The sequence below is a fragment of the Mustela erminea genome, chromosome 18 (assembly GCF_009829155.1).
Source record: "Mustela erminea isolate mMusErm1 chromosome 18, mMusErm1.Pri, whole genome shotgun sequence".
NCBI lineage: Eukaryota > Metazoa > Chordata > Mammalia > Carnivora > Mustelidae > Mustela > Mustela erminea.
In genome coordinates, this window is record NC_045631.1 from 18,266,839 (window position 1) to 18,292,789 (window position 25,951).

General features: G+C 40.5%; 1 protein-coding gene across 1 annotated transcript in view; it reads left to right on the top strand.

Annotated features, from left to right (window-relative positions):
• BLMH (bleomycin hydrolase) overlaps positions 1–25,951 on the top strand; it is a 47,654-nt gene that overhangs the window by 18,728 nt on the left and 2,975 nt on the right. Inside the window, exons 7-11 of the mRNA XM_032320958.1 lie at positions 6,443–6,598; positions 7,506–7,664; positions 7,784–7,851; positions 9,114–9,231; positions 11,877–11,946. Coding sequence (XP_032176849.1) covers positions 6,443–6,598; positions 7,506–7,664; positions 7,784–7,851; positions 9,114–9,231; positions 11,877–11,946 — 571 coding nt within the window. The remainder of the gene's footprint in view (positions 1–6,442; positions 6,599–7,505; positions 7,665–7,783; positions 7,852–9,113; positions 9,232–11,876; positions 11,947–25,951) is intronic.

The window sequence follows — 25,951 nt, forward strand, 5'->3', positions numbered from 1 at the left end:
TGTGGTTTTCAATATGTACTTATATTCTGAAGAATATGGTTATAGTCTTACTTTATTCAATTGTGTGCAGTGACTTGTGTTCAATGCCTGGTATTTTTCTTTTGTCCTGAATGCCAGGTGCATCCTGTGAGAAGCAGGTGACACTCCCAGGTTAACCACCAGAGAGCAGACCTGGCTGTCTAAAGCTCTCTTGTCAGTTTTGTACCTTTGAGAACAGAGAATGTTATTTTAGAACAGCCGGGCCTCTTATCAAGAGGATAGAGTATCAGGGCCTCTGGAGATTATACTTTGGAAAAATTTTTTTTTATGTTAGAGCTTATTTAACTATTGTTAGTTGGGTTGGAACCAAATATTTTTTCCAGAGGGTTACACACTGACCTAAATGTGAATGACTTTGGGTAATTTATAATTATGGTAAACAAACAATATAAAACAAAGCAACATGTCTCAAATTATAGTTTTACTAAAATTCAAGAGAAAGATGGTACTCTTATCCTCATTCATGCCTTATAGGCATCTTTAGTAAGAATTCAGACTTACAAAACATATGCATTAGGGCATAAGCATTTATCTTGCAAATGGATTCACCATAGAATCTATTTAGATGGTAAAAATGAATTTCCACTAAGGCATTTTTAGGGAGAAGGAAGAAATGATTTAACATTGTTTCTTTAGATAGAGCCAAATGGACAGTAAGGTACTATGTAAATTATAGTATAAAACATTTATATTTATATTTAAAATGTGTTTAAAGTAAACAGAAATTGACCTAGTTGTCTTCATCTTCATTAGGCCTGGCCCTAGCCATACACATGTGACAAATACTAGTTGGTAGTACACATCATTTAACAATGTGATGACTACCAGAGGGGAGGGGGGTGAGTGAAATAGGTGATGGGGGATTAAGGAGTGCACTTGTCATTATGACCACAGGATAATGTATGGAAGTGTTGAATCACTATATTGTACACCTGAGACTAATAGAACACTGTATGTTAACTGGAATTAAAATAAAAACTTTAAAAAATGCTCATGATTTAGGTTTATGAAACCTTCCTCGTGTAAGCGTGTTCCAAATGTACACTTTCACTGTTATTGTCTTGAGCATAGTTACCAGGGATGGTGTCATCCTCACGATGACAGATTCCTAAGGTTGCCATTTGTGACCTTGGTGCTGAGCAAATACGAAGGATTCTCTAGTCCATGCGAATCCCAAACAGTTCATTAATCCGTGGAGTAGCTCAGTGACAGTTGCTAATAAGATGCGCTGCCCCTTTGGTCTTAGAAACCAACCTGAGAATGATAGAGCATTAAGAGAAGGGTGGTTTAGGGGCGCCTGGGTGGCTCAGTGGTTTAAAGCCTCTGCCTTCGGCTCAGGTCATGATCCCAGGCTCCTGGGATCGAGCCTCGCATCGGGCTCTCTGCTCGGCGGAGAGCCTGCTTCCTCCTCTCTCTCTCTGCCTGCCTCTCTGCCTACTTGTAATCTCTGCCTGTCAAATAAATAAATAAATAAAAATCTTTAAAAAAAAGAAAAAAGAGAAGGGTGGTTTAAGCACCAGCTGTTCAGGCTCATATAGTAAATATCAGTAAAGAACATTCTGTCTTGCAAAACAGAACATAACAAAATGAAAGGCAAGCATAACCTCTTCTGTTGGTTAATCTGCTTCTGTTAAGATAGCAGAATCATGCTTTGTCTTCTATTATAAGCCATCAATTAAGCTCTTTATCCTTAATTATTGGCCTCATGTCGTAGGCAGGCATGTAACTCTGTTAATTTCTGTTATTTTAATTGCTGTCACATTCGAGCTTTGGTCAGAACATAGGTTTCAGTCTATCCCAAGGCTTTTGGAGGCTGGGAATGCAGTGGGGATGATGAAAAGAAGTAAATACGTAGCAATATCGGTTTTTGATGATGAAATACAAATGCAGACTGAGAGATCTCATGTGTGTGTGTTCCTGATGAGTGACGAAGTCAGACGGGGCTGGGGTTCTCTAATAAATTTCCCTCCAGATCAATCTGGAGAAAGTCCTGGCTTCTGAAATCAACCACTCAAGTAAGCTCCCAAGTACTCAAAACTAAGCTTGTTAAGAGGTCTTTTGGGGTGAAAGTAATAGATGGGGATAGGAGAGACACAGATTATCTGGTGATTCTCTAAAACAAAGGCACGAGCAGAGATTTCTGAAGGGAAAGGAGCATAAAGTGGAGGAGGGATGTGGGTTCTGTCAGTCTAAGGACAATAGAGTTCTCCAGAGTAGGTGGTCCAAGGAGAGGAAGGGGAAGAGTGGTGTTTCTTATAGGCTGTAGCTTTGTTTTGTCCTCTGAGCATTTCCTTTTGCTTGCTTTTAGGGTACCTTTGGGATCTGGCACAGGTCATTCTCTGAGATATGTCATCTTCCTTGGTTGAGACCATAGGATGGAAAGAGCCCATAGAATTAGTAGGACGGGGGCGCCTGGGGGGCTCAGTGGGTTAAAGCCTCTGCCTTCAGCTCAGGTCATGATCCCAGAGTCCTGGGATCAAGCCCCATATCAGGCTCTTTGCTCGGCAGGGAGCCTGCTTCCCTTCCTCTCTCTGCTTGCCTCTCTGCCTGCTTATAATCTCTGTCTGTCAAATAAATAAATAAAATCTTAAAAAAAAAAAAAAGAATTAGTAGGATGTTATTTTATTTTTTATTTTTTAAGATTTTATTTATTTATTTGACAGAGATCACAAGTAGGCAGAAAGGCAGGCGTGGGGGGTGGGGGGAACCATGCTCTCCACTGAGCAGAGAGCTGGATGCGGGGCTCTATCGCAGGACCCTGGGATCCTGACCTGAGCCAAAGGCAGAGGCTTTAACCCACTGAGCCATCCAGGTGCCCTGAGTAGGACATAATTTTAGAAATAAAATAGCTCCACTGCTTCCAAGAATGACTGCAACATAGGTAGGTTTGGCCCCCCTAATCTTATCCAGGTTTAGTATACCTTAAAATGTAGAAGGACCAAGTTTGGAGATTACTTCATCCTAATAGAGAATTTTCCAAATTCTAGTCTATGAAATGAGAAAATAACAATGTTACTGTGGGAGCCATTGTTCTTCCCTTAACTGGAGGAGAGAGAGAACAGTCCTTAATGATAAGTAGAATTGATAGGTGATAAATTACTTGTATAATCAGCTTGTGGCAGGTGTGAATCCATGGTCTGTTTGTCAGAAATGGACTGGAGCTGGTGTGTTTGGCTTCACCACCAAACTCTACATGTTGGGAGTATAAGAAAACATTGCCTGTACCTGTGAGTAAAGCCTTAATGATCAGAATGTTTTTAAAGAGAGCAGAAGTCCAGTTCAAAGCCTCTAAATTCAAATTTCATACCAATCACTGGAGAACTTTTGATTTAAGAACTTTTGATTTAATATGGTTCTTCTAGGGCTTGTTGGGCTACATCTAAGACCTAGTTACTGTCCCTACTGATTAAATCTAGTTGCAGGGGGAGACCTTAGAGAAACATAAACGGCTCTAAGGACTCCGTTAAATTTTTATGCCAGAAGTGTTCAGAGAATGGAACAGTTCGTGTGAGCTGGAATAATTAATTGGTGAAAACTTTCTGGGGGAGGGGTATCCTGCCCTGAGCTGTAAAATGGGAGTAGGATTGGGTCCACAAACAGAGGAGACGACAAAATTATGAAAGTGGTAGTGAGCTGAATGCCTTCAGTGGACTGTAAAGAGAGACACAGACAAGCCTGAATGGAGTGTGGGATCTATGATGGGAAGTAAGATTTGGTGAAGTTACAGGGAGCCTTTAAAAACTGGGAAAGAGGGGTGCCTAGGAGGCTCAGTGGGTTAAAAACTGGGAAAGGCACATTAAAACCACAGTGAGATATAATTACATACCAAAATGACTAAAATTAAGAATAGAATGTCAGGTATTAGGAGGAATGCAGTACAACTGAAACTCTCTTACCCTTTTTTCCTCTCATATTGGCGAGTATGTAAATTTCTTTAACCCCTTTAAAAACTGTTTGGATAAAAATGGCCATAGCAGTTTTATTCATAATAACCCCAAACTGCAGACGACTCCTGCGTCTCATCTCAGGAGAGTAGATAAACTAATCTGTTGACACAGTGAAATACTAACACAGCAAAAGAGAATATGCTGTATGAGTCCATTTATATGAAGTTAAAGAAAGGCAAAATTAATCAATGCTTATATAAGGCAAAATAGTAGTTACCTTGGGGGGAGGTGTCAGTTATTGCTTGGTAGTTACATGGGTATGTATGTATGTAAAAAGTTGAATAGAGCTGTGTATTTCAGATTAATACACCTTACATACTCAATATACGTTATGTCTTATTAAAAAAGTGAGAATAATCAGATTCTGGAGTTTTAAATTTGTTGTGGGGGGTATTAGGGAAGCGTTATGGAATCTTAACTGGGGAAGTGACTTGAAGAAACTGGTACTTCTAAAATGAGTCATCCTCTAATAATGTGGAGACTGGAACAGTGTTCAGATCAGCTGTCATATCTAGATCAGATACAGCGCTACGTGCTATAGGACAGACAAAATAGCGGAGACCTGGTCCTTAGCCTTCAGAAGTTTAAGGTCTTTTGGAGGAGATAAGTTACATGAAACCCAGAAAGTTAAAAGTGATAAATGCTTGATTCATGGTAGTATGGAAACGGCACTGAAATCAGATCTGAGTTCAAATCATAATTCTGTCATGTATTAATTTTTTTACTTCAGTCAAGTTATTTATTTCCCTGAATGTTGGTTTCCTTCTCTGTAAAATAAGAATAACATCTCCTTTTGCTGAGAAGATTCAGAGATGTGGTATTCAAAGATTATAGTACAACACAGTAATATTCAATAAATGTTCCCTTTTCTTAAACCCTTTACCCATAGAGTGATACTTTTTTTAAAACAACCTATGATCTTAGTTCAGATCATGGTTCGGCACTTACTGGCTACGTGACCTTAAGTAGTTTACTGAATTTCTTTGTCTCAATCTCTGGCAGGGAGGGGAATAGGGAGGGAAATTACACCTAGAGTGAGTGTTATGAGGAATTAAGAAAACCTAACAGATAGGTAGTATCTAGCATGAAAGAGGCATACTAAGTAAATATAAGATCATTTCTCTTGAATGTAATGGACTATACAAATGTGTAATACAAATAATGCAGGTAATTAGTGATGAAATTGGATCAGAGTGGGTACTGCAGGCTAGAGACAGAAGAGGTTCATCATGTTGTAATTTTAAAAGACATAGCAAATTTAAGCCATCAAAAGAAATGAAATCTTGTCATTTGGGACGACGTGGAGGAACTAGAGGGTATTATGCTGAGCAAAATAAGTCAATCAGAGAAAGACAGTTATCATGATCTCCCTGTTACGAGGAATTTGAGAGAGGCAACGTGGGGAATTTGGGAGGTAGGGAGGGAAAAAATGAAACAAGATGGGATCGGGAGGGAGACAAACCATAAGAGACTCTTAATCTCACAAAACAAACTGAGGGTTTCGGGGTTGAGGGGGAGGTAGGGAGAGGGTGGTTGGATTATAGGGAGGGTATGTGTTATGGTGAGTGCTGTGAAGTGTTTAAACCTGGCGATTCACAGACCTGTACCCCTGGGGCTAATAATACATTATATGTTAATTAAAAATTAAAAAATAAAAGACATAGCAAATTTAATATAGCAGAGGGAGCTTTTTCATGCTGTGACCTTAAAGAAGGTATTTCTCTATGCTTCTCTTTTTGTCTTTTTATAAGATGAAAATAATACAGAATATACTCTTGGATTATAATGATGCTAACTTGAAGGTGTGACATCATTAGAAACTGCCACAACCCAAAAATGATGCCTTCCACTAGAAATTATTCTTGTTCTAAAAATACTTCTAATAGGCATTGTTACCCAAGCTCCACCTGAAAAGTTAATGTCTTTTCTATGAGTGGAGATCCCTGTCACAATCAAAGGAAAACCTAGATGCCTAAAGGGACGGTAATCCATTTCTAATATGTCCCTTTGTTTGTCACTTGAAATATAATCAGCAGAGCAGCAACCCCGGTCTTGTTGAGTATCAGTGGTGAGTGGTTTCTTGGCTAAAGAAGTTTAATTTGCAAGGCAAATACTAAGCACTAAATATTAACATTTCAGAATTGTATTGTTCAGAGTGTTTATGAACTCACAAGTCAGCTGATCAAATCCTGGACATCACATATTGCATGGAACACTGGGTGTGGTGTGTAAACAATGAACTTTGGAACACTGAAAAGAAATAAAATAATATAAAATGAAAAAAAAATCCTGGACATCAACCTTCAAATTTTTGGAGCAATATTAGATGTCCTATGAAACTTCTGGCCTGAATTAGCAGCTGATTTCTAGTGTTTCCCAAGCTTGAGGAAAACAAAGAGGTAAAAAACAACACTTTTCCCTAGCCATTGCTCATTTGCCCTCCTTCTTTCTTCCAGATATTCCGAGTAGTATGCATTTGTTTGGGTAATCCACCAGAGACATTCACCTGGGAGTATCGAGACAAGGATAAAAATTATCAGAAGATTGGCCCCATAACACCATTGGAGTTTTACAGGGAACATGTCAAGCCGCTCTTCAATATGGAAAATAAGGTTGGAGACTGGCACTGGGAGCCACTGGCTCTTTACTTTCAAACATGTGTTGACTACAGGGAAGGCTCTAAGAGTTAACATGATGAGTTAACATTCTTGAGTTAACATGGATGGTCATCAACCTGGACAGTAAACAAACTTTTTTCTCCTTTCCTCGGAGATATTTTATGTACCTAATGATGGAGTTGGTCTTCTGAGGATCTCTCACCTTTCCCCAGTGCTACTCTTCAGAGACTTCTAACCAGCAGTCAGTTTAATTCCCACACACTCCCCTGATTGGGGCCCAGAATTGATCTCAGGTGCAAAACAATAAAAGGAGATTAGGTGTTTCTCACTGTGAGTTCAGAGCATCTCTGTACCATGGGCCTCACTGGAAACTTTCACATGGAAAGGAGCACTATCCCCTCCTAGTTTTTCCTACTCTCTTTAGGTCTTCTCCACCAATCTAGCAAGATGACCAGAGCCTCTTACTTCCTTGGCATTTTGACCCTCTTAGAAGCAAGTGGCTTTGTTTTAGGAATGAAGTCTCAGTGTGGCTGCTGTCTTGCCAGGAGTTGAGCCCGTCTTGTAACTTGAGAACAGAAGTCTTATAGTGATGGGATATCCGTCTTGACTTACTCAGTGCATACAATTCGTGAGAATTGGTTTTGGGGCAGTTCTTGCCAGTAGGAAAAACCAGTAGATGCAGCTCCCAAAGGGTGTTCCTTGCACTAACTAGATATTCAATCTCTCTTCACATGACTTTGCCACCTTTTGTTTCTTTGTTATTTAGCAAGGTACTTGTAATGTTTTTTTCTTGCAGACAAAGGTGATAAATTTGATGCCATATATGAATTTAGAGGAGAGGTGAACCTTGTTTGACCTTCCTGGTTTTATGTTCTAATCAACATGTTACTAATCTCAATAGATTTGTTTAGTGAATGACCCTCGGCCCCAGCACAAGTACAACAGAGTTTACACAGTGGACTACTTAAGCAATATGGTTGGCGGGAGAAAAACTCTATATAACAACCAGCCCATTGACTTTTTGAAAAAGATGGTTGCTGCCTCCATCAAAGATGGAGAGGTTGGTATTGTTTCTGTGTCTTCCCCATTGGGGTTAAAAACCTCTTCTTCACTTGTTTGGTGTAATAGGAAGACGAGATTTATATTGACTTTTTTTCTTCTTCCTTCCTCTATTTCTAGGCTGTGTGGTTTGGCTGTGATGTTGGAAAACACTTCAGTGGCAAGCTAGGCCTCAGTGACATGAATGTGTGAGTACAAGAAATGTAAAATAGAAAATATCTGTGGGCTATTGTTGGAGTGCACTCCTGGTTTGAAATGACTCAGTTGAGGTTTGCGGGAAGATTAAGGATGGCCTGAGGGTGGGTCTCTCTCTTTCCATCTTGTAGAGTTTGAGGGCTCATTGCGTAAACTCTGTGTAACATATATGTTCTAACCAGGGAGATCAAGATCATACTTCATATTTAAGTTGAAATTGTTCCGTGTTCCTAAAAAGCCATCCTATATGAGAAAAGCACTTTTAAAAAGGAATTGATTATTGTGTAAATCTGCTCAGTACATTTGAGATGTACTGAAAGGTTTTCCACACTTCTTTTTTACTGTTTCATCTTTCTTAACTACTACCCTTACTTTGATGCCTTATATATTTTGTCTTTATGACTACTAGGAGTAATTTGCATGCATGCTTTAAAGCATGTCTCCTGATTGTTTATGGCAGTGAGGTTCATTTGCTAACCAAATCATACAAAATTCCTTGACTATTAAAATAAACCCCTTTACAGTTCCTTATTATTAGCTATAAGAAATTGAGTAAGTAAGTAGTTAAGAACAGAGAAATCTTCTAAAACAGAGAATTCATGATATTTTTTTAACTTTGACAATATTCTCCAATATTTCTGACATTATTTATTTAAATATCACCGTCAGTAGTGGTCTAAATGAGTTCAGAAACTGGGTGGTTCTGAACTGGGTGGTTCAGTTCGAAAGAGACTTTTTTTTCCTTGAGAGGGAGGGATAGGGAGGGGCAGAGGGAGATTGAGAATCTTATGCAGGCTCCACACTGAGTGCCAGCCCGATGCAGGGCTCCATCTCATGGGGCTCCCTCTCATAATCCTGAGATCATGACCTGAGCCAAAATCAAGAGTCGATGCTTAACCAGCTGAAGCACCTAGGTGCCCCAAAAGAGACCATTTTTTAAAGAGATTACTTCAAAATATTTTTTTTAAGGTTTTCTTGCCAAAATGACCAATACAAACTCATCTTGTCCACCTTTGAGATGGGGAATTTGTTTAATACTTCATATTTTCCTCAGTACTCTTGTAGCACATAGAGAATGGAATCCCAACAAGAGACCAAATTCTGCATGTGTACCAAATTCTTGGAAGAGCTACAGCCCATATTTATTTGGAACTATAGATCTCCTTACGTTTCTTTTATGTCCCTTTTACAACCAGAAGCCAGTTTCCCCCCTTGATTGTACTGTCTTTATTCTGTACTACCATTCTTTTTACAGCTATGATCATGAGTTAGTGTTCGGTGTCTCCTTGAAGAACATGAATAAAGCTGAGAGGTTGACTTTTGGTGAGTCACTTATGACCCATGCCATGACCTTCACTGCTGTCTCAGAGAAGGTATGACCCTCAGCCTGCTTACTGCACTGTTTGCACAGGTAGACCTACATTCTCCTGTAGACTGTTACCTAAAAGAGCTTCATTTGTGTGATTTCTGTTAAAAGTTAGCTTCCAAGCAAGACATTGGCACTCATATCACTTGGGGTTTGGCTGCATGCTCGGAGATAATAAAAATGGGAACTTTGGGTGAGGAACAGAATTTGGGTCAAAAGGGAGTAAGGAAGTAACAGCTTTTCTGTGACTTTGGAAGTTCTTGATGTGAAGAGAGGTCAGCGAGAGAACGTGGGGGAGAAGATAACTTCTATGTGTAAGGAATTAGAATATGCCCTGAAAGCGTTCATATCTTGATGTCTTATGTTTTCAGGTTTACCTTTTTTTCATTTGTCATTCAGATTCTTCTGCAGTAAAATGTCAGTAACAATAATCAGTGGACTCCTTGCCTGTGGCTGGATTTATACAGAGCTATTCAGGAAATTGGATGTCAGGTGTTTAGAATTTCCTATGAAATACTCTTGAGTAGTAGCATCACTATTTCTAGAACCTGGTGTTGGAAACAATAACTAAAATTTTACCTTTCACAAATAGGCTTCCCTGTTTCTAGGCTGTAGAGTATATATTTCACTCCTATGCTCAGGGATCATAAGAAGAAAAGACTTAGAACTACTTTAGTTCTTTACCACCACACAAAAAAATGTTCTTTTTCTAGCCTAATTGCTAGAAAGAAAGTTATAGAATAACAATCTTGCCATTAGAAGCTAAGTGTTAGAAGGAACTTTTCATAAAATACTATTAAAAAAAAACCCCAAATACTAAAGTAAACAAAATACTAAAATACTTAGAGTAAAATACTAAGTGGTTTAAATTTTATATTTTTATATTTATTTATATTGTATGTTTGGACCTGCTGTATTGGATTTGTAACAAAAATTCCTTAAATTAAAGTTAAACTTTTAAGTTATTTAGTAAATTATTAAAAAAAAACAAAAATAAATGAAAACCTGTAATTTCCAGGAGAGGTTCAGTTTTGTTTTAATCCTTTTCCATCTCTGTTATATTCCTAATTTTCAGAAACAAAAATCATATACACTGTGTCATTTTCTCTGGAACTTCTGTTCTTTGGTATGGCTTATTAACATGCCTTTTTTTCCTCAGGGAAATGGAGCTACGTTATATGCTACTAGTATAAAGCAGAATTTATATGATCATAACTGGAATTCTGTATTGAAATCTCTCTCTTCCCTCAGTTTGGGTTTTGGACCACCCTACTAATTTGCACTGCATTTGAATGATTATGCAAAGATAAACGCTAGTAGCTCTATTCTGGGATATCCTTTCTTAGTTGCTGATTTCTTGGAATCCCTATGATTGAGGTCCAGGTATTATTTCTTATTTGTAGATGACACAGAGAAGAGCTGTCTAGGTCATGCAGGAATTCATTGGCCAAGGAGAGGAAACATTTGCAGACTCATTATAGAAAATGACCTTAGGCTGCATAGATTCTAACGGTGATATTTACAAGGAAAGTAAAAATATACTATGATGGGGGGAGCAGAAACCCAAAACAGACATCTGATAGGCTAGCTCCAAAATGTATAGTTTAATTATGAGGTTTTGAAGGTACCTGGGGCCAAGATTAAGAGGTAGTACAGATAAGGGTGTTTGAAACTTGTTGACTTGATTGTTGGCTTTTTCTGAGACTGAAAATTACTGGGATCTAAGAAAACTGCCAAGGGAAGAGTCAGATCCCATGTAGGTGAGACTCATGCACTTATATGCAAGTGGGAGTTGACAGATGAAATCATTAGGAGCCAGCTGTCTTCTCAAAGATTTGAGTTGTTTTGACATCAGTGAACGCCCTGGGTAAACGTAAAAGAAAAAAGTCTTCCCAGATGGAGACTTCCTCTTGTTCTGCTCTGTTCCCATAGTAAAGGTTATAAATGAAGGTTATCATTAAGTGTCATAGTCCCTTTAAAGAGATTATAATTGAGTATATTTTATTAATGAAGATAAAGGAGGGAGAACAAGAGCTGTCTGGATGTTGTTATAGGAACATACTCTTTTTACTTTGGCTCTGCCATTCCGTCTCTTTTTATTAAATTCAGTATTTGTGTTACCGAATCAGTAAAAGCGCACATTGAGGCATATCATTACTTGGTTCCACTAAATAGAAAATTAGGCAGTATGATGAGAATGTGTTTGTTTTCTTTTTAAAACTCTGACCGGGTCTTAGAGTCATTTCTAAAGTGAATACAGTGGGAAGCCTTTACAGAGAATGCTGACTGATAAAAACAAGGGTCCCTGGCTTCCGATGGTATTCACCACTCTTAGTAACTTAATATTTCATATTGTCAGCCAAGTAGCAATTCAGTATGCTTATTTTTGTTTAGAATATAATGTAAAGGAGAGAACAGTATTTGTCATTATGTTAGGTATATTGTACTTTTATTCCCAAGAAAGTTAAACCTCACTTCTACTAGAGTATCCCTTTGGTTACAGTAGAGTATATGTATGTTCCTGATCATGTACATCATGGCTCTTTAGAGAAGGCTGTTTTTTCTGAGTAGCTGCAGAAGAGCTAAAATTCCATGACACGTTGGCAGGAGGGATCTGTTTCAGACTATACACTGTTATCTATTCTTTTGCAGGATGATCAGGATGGCACATTTGTGAAATGGAGAGTGGAGAATTCATGGGGTGAAGATCATGGCCACAAAGGTGAGCTTAGTCTGGTAATGCTAACTCAGGGTGACTGGCGTCTGTGCTACTCTCTGCCTCCTAAGAGATACAGGTAAAAAGCTGCCCTAGTATGGAGCATTTCTCAGTAATTAGTTCATTAGCTAGACTGTCCTACAGAAAATCTGAGGATCTAGTTATACTCCGTGATCCCTGTGACCAGTGTGTTTTGCCTGAACCCACAGTTGATTCTGAGACCAGTGTGTGCGGGCCTTCATTCCACACCATGCTGACCCCGTAGACCTCTCTGCACCAGGACCACTTGACCAATGAGCAGGTTGAGTTCCCTTTGCCGGGACACTTGCTGTATAGCATTTGGTGCGTTTTCATCTACCTCACCAACTCTAGAAAGTCAGAATCTTCTCAGTGGGAGAATGGGATTGGCAAGAAGCTTTAGCCATTTATTGGAGTCTCCTTAGAAGTTGTGAAGTCCAAAGTGCAGAGGAATGCCCAGGCAGAAGACATAAGGAAATTATAGTAATTGAGCTAAAAGCTAACAGGTATTCTATGAGTTATAGCGTTCTATGAGTTATATATATATATAAACAAAATGAAGAAAATAAAAATATAAAGTAATCTTGTCACCCAGAGATCACTACCGATTAACAGTTTAGGGTATATTCTTGCAAATTTTTTTTAAAGATTTTATTTGAGATGGTGAGAGAGAGCACATGCGTGCATGCACAGGACCGTGGTGGGGGACAGAGGGTGAACCAGGCTCCCCATTGAGTAGGGAACCCAACATGGAACTTCATCTCAGGACCCTAGGATTGTGACCTGACCTGAAGGCAGATGTTTAACCAACTGGGCCACCCACGCGCCTATATTCTTGCAAAATTTGAGACCATACTTTTTAAAGACAGCTTTTCATAGTAGATAAAATCCTTTTAAGGTGTGATTTAAGATTTTATTTATTTGAGAGAGAGAGTGAAGGAGCAGGGGGAGGGGCAGAGGGAGAAGCAGGCTCCCGGCTGAATGGAGAACCTGATATAGGCCTGGATACCAGGATTCTGGGATGAATGAGCCGAAGGCAGATGTTTAACTGATTGAGCCATCCAGGTGCCCCTAAGGCTTTTTTATTTCTTAATTTTTAGGGTTTCAAACCCAAAGTGGCAACTATCACAAAGTATTAAGCGAGAGAGCATGTATGTGCATGTGTGTGAGTGGTATTTTGTAGCAGCTCTTTACCAGAGTCCGCATTCTGAACATTTAGCCAATGGATTCTGGCTAGAAAAAAATGTAGTAACCACAGCTTGCTAGACTAGCTAGAAGACTGACGAGGTGCAGGTAGGGAATCCCGTGAGAGATAACCAAACATTTGGAATCCAGCTTCAGCACACATCCCCCAACCAAGAATCAGCCAGAAATTTCCTTACTAAATAAGAAAAAGAAAATAGAGATCTTAGCAACTCTTTGCCTGTTCCGTCTTTAGATAGTGATTTCCCAACCGTGTTTGTCAGAGACTAGGATTTCCAAGGGTAAGAGGTAGGGAGCAGGTGCGCACGTTTGGAGGTGAGCAAATATAAATGATGTCATTTATATTTGAAGACTGCTGTCTTCGAAGAGTCTATTAACCTGAGTTTTGAACTTGACTTGAGTATGCTGTGATTCAACAGCACAGCCTGAAACCTGGAAGCCATTTAATTCGTTGTTCTAAATCTTTTCCATCTTGCCATGATGTGATCCTTGGTGGATTTTCACTCAACATGCCTGGAATCTGCCATGAGACTTGGCAGCTCAGTGTCTCTGTGTAAACAAATACAAGCGCTGTTAGTGCATTTCTGTTCATCCTCAGTTGGGTGGGCGCCTTCCGTGAGTTCGGTGATTGTTCTGTGGTTATGGGCCTCTTGTTAAATTAACTATTATGAATTATAGGGCAGTATATTTTTAAACTGGTGAGTCCTTATATGATGAATTTTATTTTAAGACAAATACACACTGGGATTAGGTGAATTAGAGACCTTAACAAACCTTGCAGAAAGATTAAGATAACTCATGATTTAGTTAATGCTGCAAATTGGTAGTAGTTAAGAAATGAATGCAAAGGAATAGCTTGTCTTGAATTGGAAGGATTTGATATTTGTAACATTTTAAAACATAAGAGATTGCTTCAGATGAACCTCTATAGCATCTGTTTCATTTTTGGTCTAATTTGGTCCCTGTAACTGGGTTTGTTATGGGAAAGGTTAGTGTTGAGGAAGAGGACTACAGTTACGGTTTAGATGAGCCTGGATCTGTTGGCTTGCTTCTGTGTTATTTTTCCATCTGTAACTGTCACTTGATTTGTTGATGAGTAGTGTGTTTTTTGTTGTTTTTGTTGGCCTGTCCACAAGCAGGGTTGTGGCTTGACCAGGCCTTGTGGTTTTTATTCTGGAATTTTTTTTTCTATTTTTTATTCCGGAAATTTTGAAAAAAATAAAGATTTATTGCTTACAGAACCTCGAAATTACACAGCTCACCGGGGGCCACACCTCAAGGTTGCAGGTAGACAGCGTGCATGCGCGGCGGGTTCTCCTTTAAAGGGGGTTGAGGGTGGAAGACTAAGGTCTCGCAGTCTCACTGTTTATTGGTGAATTTAAAAAAAATAAGAGCAGAAGCTTAAAGCTTGGGAAGAGAAGGTGTAAGTGGCCTGAATGGTCAGTTATCGAATCAACTAAGATCTCTTAAAACAAAGGAGCCTCAGTGGGGGAGGTGGCCTGGCTCTTTATCTAGTCTAGTGCGGGCAGTGTGTTTATTTGAGATAGGCATCTTTTGTAGTGAGGCCTTAGCAATCAAAGCTTAAGTCAGGCACTTGCATTAAAAAAAGAAAGAAAAACAATTCTCAGGGTTTACACTACTTGGTGATATCCATTTAAGAGAGAATAAACACAATTAAGTCTGGTAAATGCTCTGTTTTGAGTAATGTGAGTTATTGTCTTTATTACTTTGAACCTAAATATTTATTCTTTTTTTTTTTTTAGATTTATTTATTTGAGAGAGAGAGAGAATGAGTGAGCTCAAGAGAGTGGGGAGGGAGGTGAGAGGGAGAGGGAGAGGGAGAGAAAATCCTGAGCAAACTCCGCACCAAGCGCAGAGCTGACTGACGTGGGGCTCAATCCCCAAGGTCACTATCCCAGCTGAAACCAAGAGTCGGAAGCTTAACCAACTGCGCCACCAAGGCGCACCCCTAAATACCTATTCTTAAAGAGGATTCTGGGCCACTCTGTTATTTTTTTCCCATTCAGCTTTACCTCTTCACTACTACTTAGTGATTTTGCTGATTTACTAATTCTGTTATGCTGAGAGCTGAGGTCTTGATTCCTGTGATCTCCCTAGAATCCTTGGTGAAATCTTTAGCTATCTAGTTAAGGTTGAACTAACTTTTTTGTTGTTCTTGAATAACTTAGCAAAGCATTTCAGTAGAGAACTAAAAGATAGGAGCTGAGTGGGGGTAGGGAATAGTTCATTCAAAGCCAAAATAAATTATTTTCGTGTATTTCTTAGTAATATATGGGGGAGGGGCAAAGGGAGAGGGAGGGAGAATCTTTTTTTTTTTTTTTTTTTAAGAATTTATTTATTTATTTGACAGACAAAGATCACAAACAGGCAGAGAGAGAGGAAGGGAAGCAGGCTCCCTGCCGAGCATAGAGCCCGATGCGGGGCTCGATCCCAGGACCCTGGAATCATTACCTGAGCTGAAAGCAGAGGCCACTGAGCCACCCAGGTGCCCCAGAAGAGAGAATCTTAAGCATGTTCCGCCTTTAGCACGGAGCCTGACATGGGGCTTGGGGATGGATCTGACGACCCTGAGATCATGACCTGAGCCAAAATCAAGTGTTGGATGCTTACTTAACTGACTGAGCCACGCAAGGCACCCCTTAGCAATGTTCCTTTTTACTTAACAGGAAGTAAGAAAAGAAAATATGATCTAACTTAATTAGCACACCTGGCCTGACCTTAGGAGAGTATGTGTAGTATGTAATTATGCTGATGCTATATATTCACCCCAGCGAGTCCCTCTTGTCTGTCAGCCTGGTGGGCACTGGCCAGCATGTGTGAGGCAGAACTTGCTCTCAGGAGAGGAAACAATCTTAAACAGCACTGCTAAGATTTCGTTTCTGTAGATAACATTAACAGTCTGTTACTATTCTCTTTGAGATTTCTGCCTGTTAAAATGGGTGGTTTCTGAAAAAGCAGTGTTGATGATACAAGCTAGATACAAACACAGCAGAGATACTTAGGCATGCTGCCCTTGCCCTCTGCCCAGTCCTGGCTTTGGTCTTCCCCATTGGTCATGGTCATGGCCTTTCTTACAGAGAGATGACTAAGTAAATCGAATAACCTGTTTACCAAAATGGACAAAAGTACCTTCTGACCCCGAGAGACATAGAAGGAGAAATCAATTCTTGTCTTACTTGGGCCCATTGGGTTACTTCCTCTTGTTGAACTCCAGTGTTTTTAGTCAGCTGGACTGAAAATTGGATACATATCTAACATGCTATTTTAGCATCATGGCTTTCTTTGTTCACTTGCTTCTTAAAGCATTTTGTACATGTATGGATCATATCAGAAATGGAGGGATGCCTGGTTGGCTGAGTCAGTAGAGCTCTGACTCTTGATCTCAGGGTTGTGAATTCAAGCCCCCACAGGAGATGTACAGATTACTTAAAAAAAATAAAAATAAAAATCTTTTTTAAAAAAGTGGATTTCACATCGGATGGGGGAACAGACTTTGGGACTTGTTACATTGTCTTTCATTTTTAAAAAGTTGGTAAGCTTATTAGAGTAAAATCGTTTATAAAAACATCTAAGAATTTAAAGTAGAGGAAATAACCTTTAGTGCTTCACTCTTAGTCAGAAATTCACCTGAAAAGGGTATATTCTTTAAACCAAGATAACCTGCAAGTCATTTAGCTAATAGGTGATTGAGCCAGAATTATAATTCAGACAGTTTAACATGAGAGCCTGTTTTCTTAGCCATGAAACTCTGCTTTCTCTCAGCTTCTCTGTTCTAGTAGCATCCACTCCACTCATGGAAATAATGGATCGATTCATGATCTTTGGTGATCAGAAACTAGTGGTGGAGGGAACATATAAAACTATAAAGAATCTGGAGACATCATAAATGTCCCATGCCAGCAGAAGGGGCTCGTGGAGCACCATTTATGGCTGGGAATCTGGAGGAGGAAGGAGGGATGGGGAACCTAGTGAAGGTTTATGTTCAAATATAGCACATTGTGAGTGGGGCAAGTAAAAAACTCTAAGCACCTATTATTTCCCAGAGTTCTTGTGTCTGTGCTGCTTTATAATATGTTGGCCTTTTTTTCCCCCTTAATTTTTTATCATGGATAATTTCAAGCATGTATAAAGTAAACAGAATAGTAGTAAGGAACTCCCATGTACCCATCACCCAACTTCAGTAGCTATCAAATTCTGGCATGGATATAACAAAGTGTTTCTGAGAGTCAGTAAATTGAATTCTTGGATATTCTTCCTAATGAACCAGTCTTATTATGGAACTTGACTTCTTCATGATTGGTTCACTTAATCTGAGATGTATTCTTATTTTAAAGTCTGATACAGCAGAACTGTGAACATGGAATTATCGTAACAAAGTTTTTCATGTTCATTAAGTCCAGTTTCTTAATATACTAAATAATACAACCTTAAAGTAAGGGTAGGGAGAATAGTATTTTCTAATTCTGCAGTGGTCACTGAAAGAAAAAAAAAAAATTAAGGTTTTTTTTTTAATGATCTCTACACCCAACATGAGGCTTGAACTTACACCCCAAGATCAAGAGTTGTTTGCTGTACCAATTGAGCCAGCCAGGCACCCCAGAAAACATTTCTTTGAAAAATTTTGTCTCCTAGTTTTTATTTTGAACAAAGATTAGTTTTTCATTTTTAATATTGCTTTTCTGCCTTTCAGATACATGAACATTTAAAATTGTTCTTAACCCACATTCTTCATCTTTTCTCACAAATGGCCTCTCTGTTCCTGATTTAATTTTAGTGAAATTTCCAGACTTCCTCCTTAAAAGAAAGTGTCTTGAGGGGTGCCTGGGTGCCTCAGTGGGTTAAAGCCTTTGCCTTTGGCTCAGGTCATGGTCCCAGGGTCCTGGGATCGAGCCCTGCAGCAGGCTCTCTGCTCAGCGGGGAGCCTGCTTCCTCCTCTCTCTCTGCCTGCCTCTCCGTCTACTTGTGATTTCTGTCTGTCAAATAAATAAATAAAATCTTAAAAAAAAAAAGAAAGAAAAAAGAGTATCTTGATTTCCATCAAAGAGATTTTGGCATATTGGAAATTAATCTGGAAAGAAATTTATGTGGCTGATTCAGATTATATCTGGAGTTCTACTGCTTCCTGAAAATTAGCCTTACCAGCCAAACTATTGCATATGATTTCAGATATCTAAGCAAAAAAGTCATCATATCCTTCATCTAATGTTGTATTGTGGAACCAGGAGAGACAGTTACTACTTTCTTGATTATAGATCCTGGACCACAGTTTAACTCTGTATAATTTCTATTTCTTTGCAACATGGATAATTTCTGTTTCCTTATGAGGTCCTATAGTTTGTATATAGCTGTCAAATGAAATAATGCGTGAAAGCATTTTTCAGACTATATGCTGCTACAGAACTCTGAAGAGTTCAATGAGTATTCCATATTTCTGTCAGGGGTGCTCAGTATATATAATTCATAGCATCTTTATAAGAATTCAAAATTTGCTGGGCGCCTGGGTGGCTTAGTGGGTTAAGCCGCTGCCTTCGGCTCAGGTCATGATCTCAGGGTCCTGGGATCGAGTCCCGCATCGGGCTCTCTGCTCATCAGGGAGCCTCTTTCCTCCTCTCTCTCGCGGCCTGCCTCTCTGCCTACTTGTGATCTCTCTCTGTCAAATAAATAAATAAAATCTTTAAAAAAAAAAAAAAGAATTCAAAATTTGCTGATACATTTGCATTTATTTTTCCTCACGGCATCGAGTAGAGTAACTCAGGATATGAGCATGGGTGATTATACCCATGTTGAATGTGAAAAAACTGAAACTTCAGGCACACTCCCCAAGCCCATTGCAGGGCTCGATCCCAGGACACATGAGATCATGACCTGAGCCAAGACCAAGAGTGGGACACTTAACCAACTGAGCCATCCAGGCTCTCTGACAGAGACAGTGTCGCTAAAAATGTATGTTACCTCTAAAAGATAACACAGCATTTGCAGAACTGTTTGAGATTCCATTTTGTATATCAAGCACAATTAATGTAAATTACAGGCAATATTGAGCTGAATGTACTGAAATAAGAGAAAATTGTATGAGCTAAAAGCGGAGGTCTCCAACTTTCTAGAAAGGGGCAAGATAGAAATATGTGATATCACCTCGGAGTTTTCATGTCTCTACCAGCTTGGGAAAAGTCCTGCTGTTATCAAATCCCAAGTATCCGAGGTCCTTCCAAGGGACTTCCCGTCATCCATCTTTATTAACCAAAGAGCCTGCGTGACTGGGGCTAAAGAGCAGTGCGTGGGAGCAGGACAGAGCAGGCATGCACTCTCAGGTTGACTGCTGCTCCCTTATCAAAGCGTGTGGCTGGGAAAGGGCTACCGTGTGTGAGGGGGGACAAACTATGGCACAGTAGCTCCTTTTGACCGTAACCAGACCTCAGTCTCAGGGACAAATTCCTCACGTTCCCATAGAGTTTTGTGCGTGTGTTTGCTTTCACCTGTGGAAAGGACCCGCTGTTTTCACCTGATTGTCTCCAACATGTTCCTGCATTGGTTTGAGAGGGATAAAGGGGAAGCACAGGCTCTGGAGCCTCACTGCCTGGGCCCTGGCAGTCCCATCTGTTGGCTCTACGACCTTCGTCATGGTATTTAACCTGCAAAAGCCGTACGTTTCCGATCTATAAAATAGGTCACAATTGTACCTCCCTCGTATGGTTGTTGTGAGAACTGTGCCAGGCATGTAAGGAGTGCTCAAAACCATCAGCTGTCGTTGTGACCGTTGTTAATGTTACCTGTGGACAAATGAAGGCAGAACAAGAAGTCCCCCTCAAACGTTGTCTTCTAGAGTGGGGCTGTTTAACTTGCCCACAGCTCCAGTTTCAGATCTTGAAGAATTCAGGACCGTAGTGTGACCATTGTGCTACATGACCCGTTTACCGGATGGATGGCTCGTCATGCGGCCTTAGTTTCATGAGAGAGAGCAGTGGAAGTGACTAAATCTAGTGCTGAGGAAAAACCATTAGCAATAGCATCACCTCACATTTATTGATGGGATGCAGGGAACCGTGCACAGACCATGGTGGAATGAGTGTCGGACCCTCCAAGGAATTCATACGTATTCACCAGGGGCACGGGAAGGGGACTTGAAGAGGGCTGTGATGGGACAGAAGTGGCATTCGTGGTGTGCTCCTCAGACTGTAAGATATAGGGTAAGTAGACCCAGAAAGGGAAAAGAAGAGATGATTTCTCCAAGAAGGCAGATGACAGAGAAAGAGGAAGAACTGGAGAGGACCCCCACAGTGGGGAGACAATCGGAAGGCACCGAAGCTTTTGTGGGGGAGGGGTTAGAGAGAAGTCAGGGAGAACTTGGTGGTGCATAGTGTGAGTGGAGCAGTCAGAAAATGAGTCAAGGGAAAAGGCTTTGGGGCAGGTTTTAGAAAAGGAATGAAAGCCCAGCTGTCCTGTTCTACCATATCAGCACCAGTACCAATCCCTTCCAGTGCTAGGTGTGGTGAGGAGACAGGAAGATTGAAGCTGGGACACTGGAGATTGCAAATCTTGCTCTATATATAGTGTTTGTAATTAATTATAAGGACAAATAAGTAAAATAAACACCAGAATAAGTGCAAAATAATGTAGGGGATAAATTGCAAGGTAGATGAATGATTGGAACTGTGAAGGCTCCTTCGTGAGTCTTCAAGAGGGAATGGAGTTTTTAGGAAAGGTCGTGACTATTTTGGAAAGGAAGTGGGAGGCCAGCCAGAGAAAGAGTAGCTGAAAAGAGCGTAGTGCCCGGCATGTGGGGCATGCTTCAGGTGGGTCTGAGGAAGGAGGCCAGGACAGCTTTTGAGGAGATCGAAGAGCAAGTTTTGCCTGAAAGAGGAGTAGTGGCCATTCTGGGGTCAGAGAGAAGTCACTGAGTTTCAGTGGGAAAGTAGACCCTTGGGTGACATCTGAAGTCTTTCCTCCCCTTTCCATTGTTAGAGATTTGGCAGGATTGTGTGTGTTCTCAGGCTCCTCTGGATCGTGCTTACTGGTCCAGGGAAAGGAGAAATCTGACTGGTTGGTTCATTGCCTTCTCTCCTCAGCCCAGAGGCAAACAGGCTTCTTCTGGACTCCAGCAGAGGATGCTTCCTCAGAAGTGTATGCTTCTGCTCATTGAACATGGTTGTGACTTGATGGTTTAAAAAAATACAACCAACCCATAACCAAAACAACTTTGTTTCCCTACTATATTTTTCCCTCTAAGTTCTCTAGCTTTTGTTTCTGAAAAAAAGCCTCTGGTGGTATTAAGCTGTAAGAGGATCTCTTCTCTTACTAGCAAAATGTTCGGGAGCATGAATGTGCCCCACCATACATCCAGACTTTTGTGTTTACTCTGGAGGAAAAAGAAAGCCTCTTCTTAGATCACTGTCCGATGTCTGTCTCATAAATGGTGCATTTGGTTCCCTTTCTTTTTTTTTTTTTTTTAAACTCCCAGCCCACCCTGTTCTCTGTCTTCTAAGTATGTGCACCTGGCACACATGACATCTCTTTGATTTAAATACAAAATATCTTATAAGCAGCACCCGGACATATGACATGGGATGTGTGAGCAGGTGGAGTTGGCGCCAAACAAGTGTCCGAACTAGATGATGTGCTGTGACCTGCTGCCTCGGCCGTAAGTGCCAAGTCTCCGAGCGCCATAGAGGAGGGGGCTGAGCCCCATGGAAAGGCTGAATTTGAAGACCTGGGTTTGAATTTGAAGACCTGGGTTTGAATTTGAAGACCTGGGTTTGAATACAAGCTATATGACTTTAGACAATTCACACCAACCCTTCCTGCCTTGCAGTGTTGCAGGATTAAAATCAAAATGAGGACAGTGGATATGAGATTGCATTGTGAAATGAAGCACCCTATAGATTTATGTGTGTGCTTTTGTTTTGCTTTGCTTTCTAGAGTATAATTCTTTTAATAAATCGTAAAATCACAGTGTTCCAAAATCAAATTACAAAAAAGCATCTAAAAAGCATCTTGTTTCCCTGTCAGTCTCTCTCCACTCCCCTCTTTCCGGTTGCCATTCCTGTTAGTTTCTCTTCTGGTTATCAGTGTGGTTTAGTGCATCAAAGGTAACACACCATGTTAGCCTGCTCTGCCTCTTGCTCTCACTTCACTGAACAGCGTGTCTTGGAGGCATTTCAAATCAGTATGTTTCTGTATCGGGACAGCGTCATTATTTTCCTTTGTCTGGATGTACCATAGTTTATTCAGCCAGTTTCCTTACTAGTGGAACTTGGGGTATTTCCCGTCTTCTGCTATTACAAACAAGGTTGCAGTGAGTTAATATATGCGTGATGTTTTGAGCAGTGCCTAACATGGTAAGTGCCAAATGAGTATTAGTTATTGTGCATAAATACTTACTATGTTCCTGCAAGTATTGTTAAGTCTGTGGGACAAAGTCTCAGAAGTGGCATTAGGGAAAGGGGTAAACACATTTGAAATTTTTATAGATACTGCCAAATTTCATTTCATAACGATTGTGTCATTTTCCACATTTGCTATATATTCTCTAGAAATGTAAGGTATTGGAGTACCTGGGTGGTTCAGTTAGTTAAGCATTTGCCTATGGTTCAGGTCATGATTCCAGGGTCTTGGGATGGAGCCCTGAGTTGGTGGGCTCCCTGCTCAGCAGGGAGTCTTCTTTTTCCTCTCCCTCTGCCTGCTGCTCCCCCTACTTGTGCATATGCACTCTTTCTCTGTCAAATAAATAAAAATGAAATCTTAAAAAAAAATTAAATAGATAATTAAGGATAGGTACAAAGATTTAGTTGCAAAGATATTCATAGCAGTGTCGTTTCTAAGAGTGAAAAAACAAGCCAGACTTCATCAGTAGGGGACTGATTAAATTCATTTTGGCTTGCTTATCCAAATTCCGCACTTAAAAATTATGATGTAGAGTAGTTGTATTGTTTAAATTAATATGAAAAGAGATGAAGTGGAAAATCTGCAGCCTGTGTGGTACTTTGTAATAAAAGAGCATGTGTGATGTCTCGTTTTTTTAAAATGTGTAGAGTCTATATGTAGGAACTTTATTAAAGGCTGAATATAAAATCTGAATAGAGTGTATCTCTAGATGGTGGGATTACAGGCATGTCTTAAATTTATATTTCTTGGGGCGCCTGGGTGGCTCAGTGTGTTAAGCCTCTGCCTTTGGCTCAGGTCAGGATCCCAGGGTCCTGGGATCGAGCCCCGCATCGGGCTCTCTGCTCAGCAGGGAGCCTGCTTCCCCCCACTGCCCTCTCTCTCTGCCTGCCTCTCTGCCTACTTGTGATCTCTATCTGATAAATAAATAAAATCTTTAAAAAAAAATTTTATATTTCTCTCCTGCTCCTCATCCACCTCTTCCTCTTCCTTCTCATTTTCTACCTTTTCATCTTCTTCCTCTTCCATGTTTCCAAAATCTGTTATAAGTGTTTATTATTTGAATAGTCTTTAGAATTAGGAACCAAAACCCAGTATAAGAATTCTGAAGTTTTGGGCACCTGGGTGGCTCAGTCAGTTGAGTGTCTGTGTTCGGCTCAGGTCATGATCCCAGGGTGCTGGGATCGAGTCCCACATCGGGCTCTCTGCTCAGCAGAGAGCCTGCTTCTCTCTCTGCCTCTGCTGCTCTCTCTGCTTATGCTCTCTCTCTCTGTCAAATAAATAAATAAAGTCTTAAAAAAATAATAATTCTGAAGTTTTGAGGAGAAAATCACCTACCCTGTTGAATAAAGATATCATTTTGTTATTTCTTGTAAGGTTTTTTTCACCTACGTATCTGGATTCGTAACATCGTTATAATTATATAAGATATATTGTCTGTATGCTCTTCACTTTTATTGCTTAAATGTTTTCCATGTTGCTGCATGGTCTTTGCAACTTCATTTTTTTTTTTTTTGAAGATTTTATTGATTTGTTTGACAGACAGAGATCACAAGTAGGCAAAGAAGCAGGCAGAGAGAGAGGGAAGCAGGCTTCCTGCCGAGCAGAGAGCCCAATGCGGGGCTCGATCCCAGGACCCTGAGATCATGACCCGAGCCGAAGTCAGAGGCTTAACCCACTGAGCCACCCAGGCGCCCCTGCAACTTCATTTTAAATGACTGGCTAATGTCCCGTGAAGTAGTTTCTCAGTGTTTATTAGGAGGTTGGAAATACGAGACAAATGCCCGTGAGGTGTTTGCTTTCCTTTCTTGGAAGCTTTCTTCAGCCTTGAGTTCTCACCATTAGGTGAGAGATCGGCAGTGACGTCATGAGGCCCCGAGAATCCAGCCTCCTTAAATCCATGCTGCCAGGCACACCCATCAGAGCAGAACAGAAACTTGATTTTGTCGCACCTTTTTCAAAAAATAGCCGCCCCAAGACACCCTGCATTAACCACAGATCATTTGTTAGTGAGGTAAAATACCTCATAGAAGGCAGAGAGCAAAAAACAGAACATTTATTATCATAAATGATAATATACTTACTACCTTAATCAAGTCTGAAAGGTTGGGAAATGTTAGATCTCTGGTAGAATTTCAGAAAACTGTTATTTTCAGGTAAAGATCTTCTTCCCCTTAAACTAACGTGTTCAGTACTATTCTGTTTCTGAGTGAATTTGACCTCATCAATCTAGAGTTGTATCAACAGACACCGTTTTTCCCTTTACCAACCAACACTACACTTTCTCTTAACCAATACAGAAACACTGGCATTTTTTTTTGAGGACTGTTCACGTATTTTGTTTCTTTCTCATTGCCTGTAAACAATTTACAGCTTAAGCAAAATGTGATTTCTCCATAGTTCCTAAAACTGACTTTCTGTTTCCTTAAATATAACCTTGGGCTCCTTGCTGCAGATTTTTCTTCTTCTGGGGAACCCCTGTTTCTGGTGGCCAGAGTGCTTAAGGACTGGAAGCTGCAACTTTCTTCAGATCACAATGGCCATTTTTAACTACCTGAAAACATAAACCTGCCTGAATGGGTACTTTGCTGCTCCCGCACATGGCACTCACTTGGGTCTCAGACATACTGATCCTAATCTCCAGCTCCCGAGACACGAAAGATGCAACAGTTACAGCAACCCCGAGTTCGTTATCTGCTCAGGGTGCAATTACCTGGCCGCCACCTAGACTGTGAGGTTTTTGTGGGCCTCCAGAGAACTCATATCCTGAAGAGAAAGGCGAATCAAGGCAGGTCCTCTGGGTAGGGACACTGAGAGGGCGGATCGCAGTTGATAGGAGTTTTAATTTGTGAGGACTTAATCTGATCTGCTTTTGGAACAAGATAGTGTACATGTACTTATTGTCCATTTTCTCTGTGCATTCTTTGAAGACTCATTTGATTGTGTGATGATAGTATTGTTGTAAGGACACAGAACTTTATTACACGAATCTGCCTCTGTCCTTCACCTGCCTCACTGTCCAGAGCCATTCTAGGGATTTATTTAGCCTGGGAAGGGGAAGGATGACTAATGTCTCAAATTGTGTGGTGTTTAGTAGTCTGGTTTCCTGCCCACTGAAAGCCCCTCTTGGGGAAGGCAGATAATGAATTTCTCAGGAAGCAGTGACTTGGGATGCAGCAAGAGATGGTGCTGGTTGGCCCTTCTGCTGCCCGAGCGGATAGTTGGTGTCTGTTGATAGGACTCTCTGTCCGTTGAGAGAATTTAGTGGCACTCGTGTAGGTGATAGCGCGGGCCAGGTTTTCGACTGACACAAGCAAAGCCAGGGGCTTGGGGGTACTGAATCCAGGCAGGAACTGGAAGCAGCCCTGGTTACAGCGTCCGTTGGGTCTGT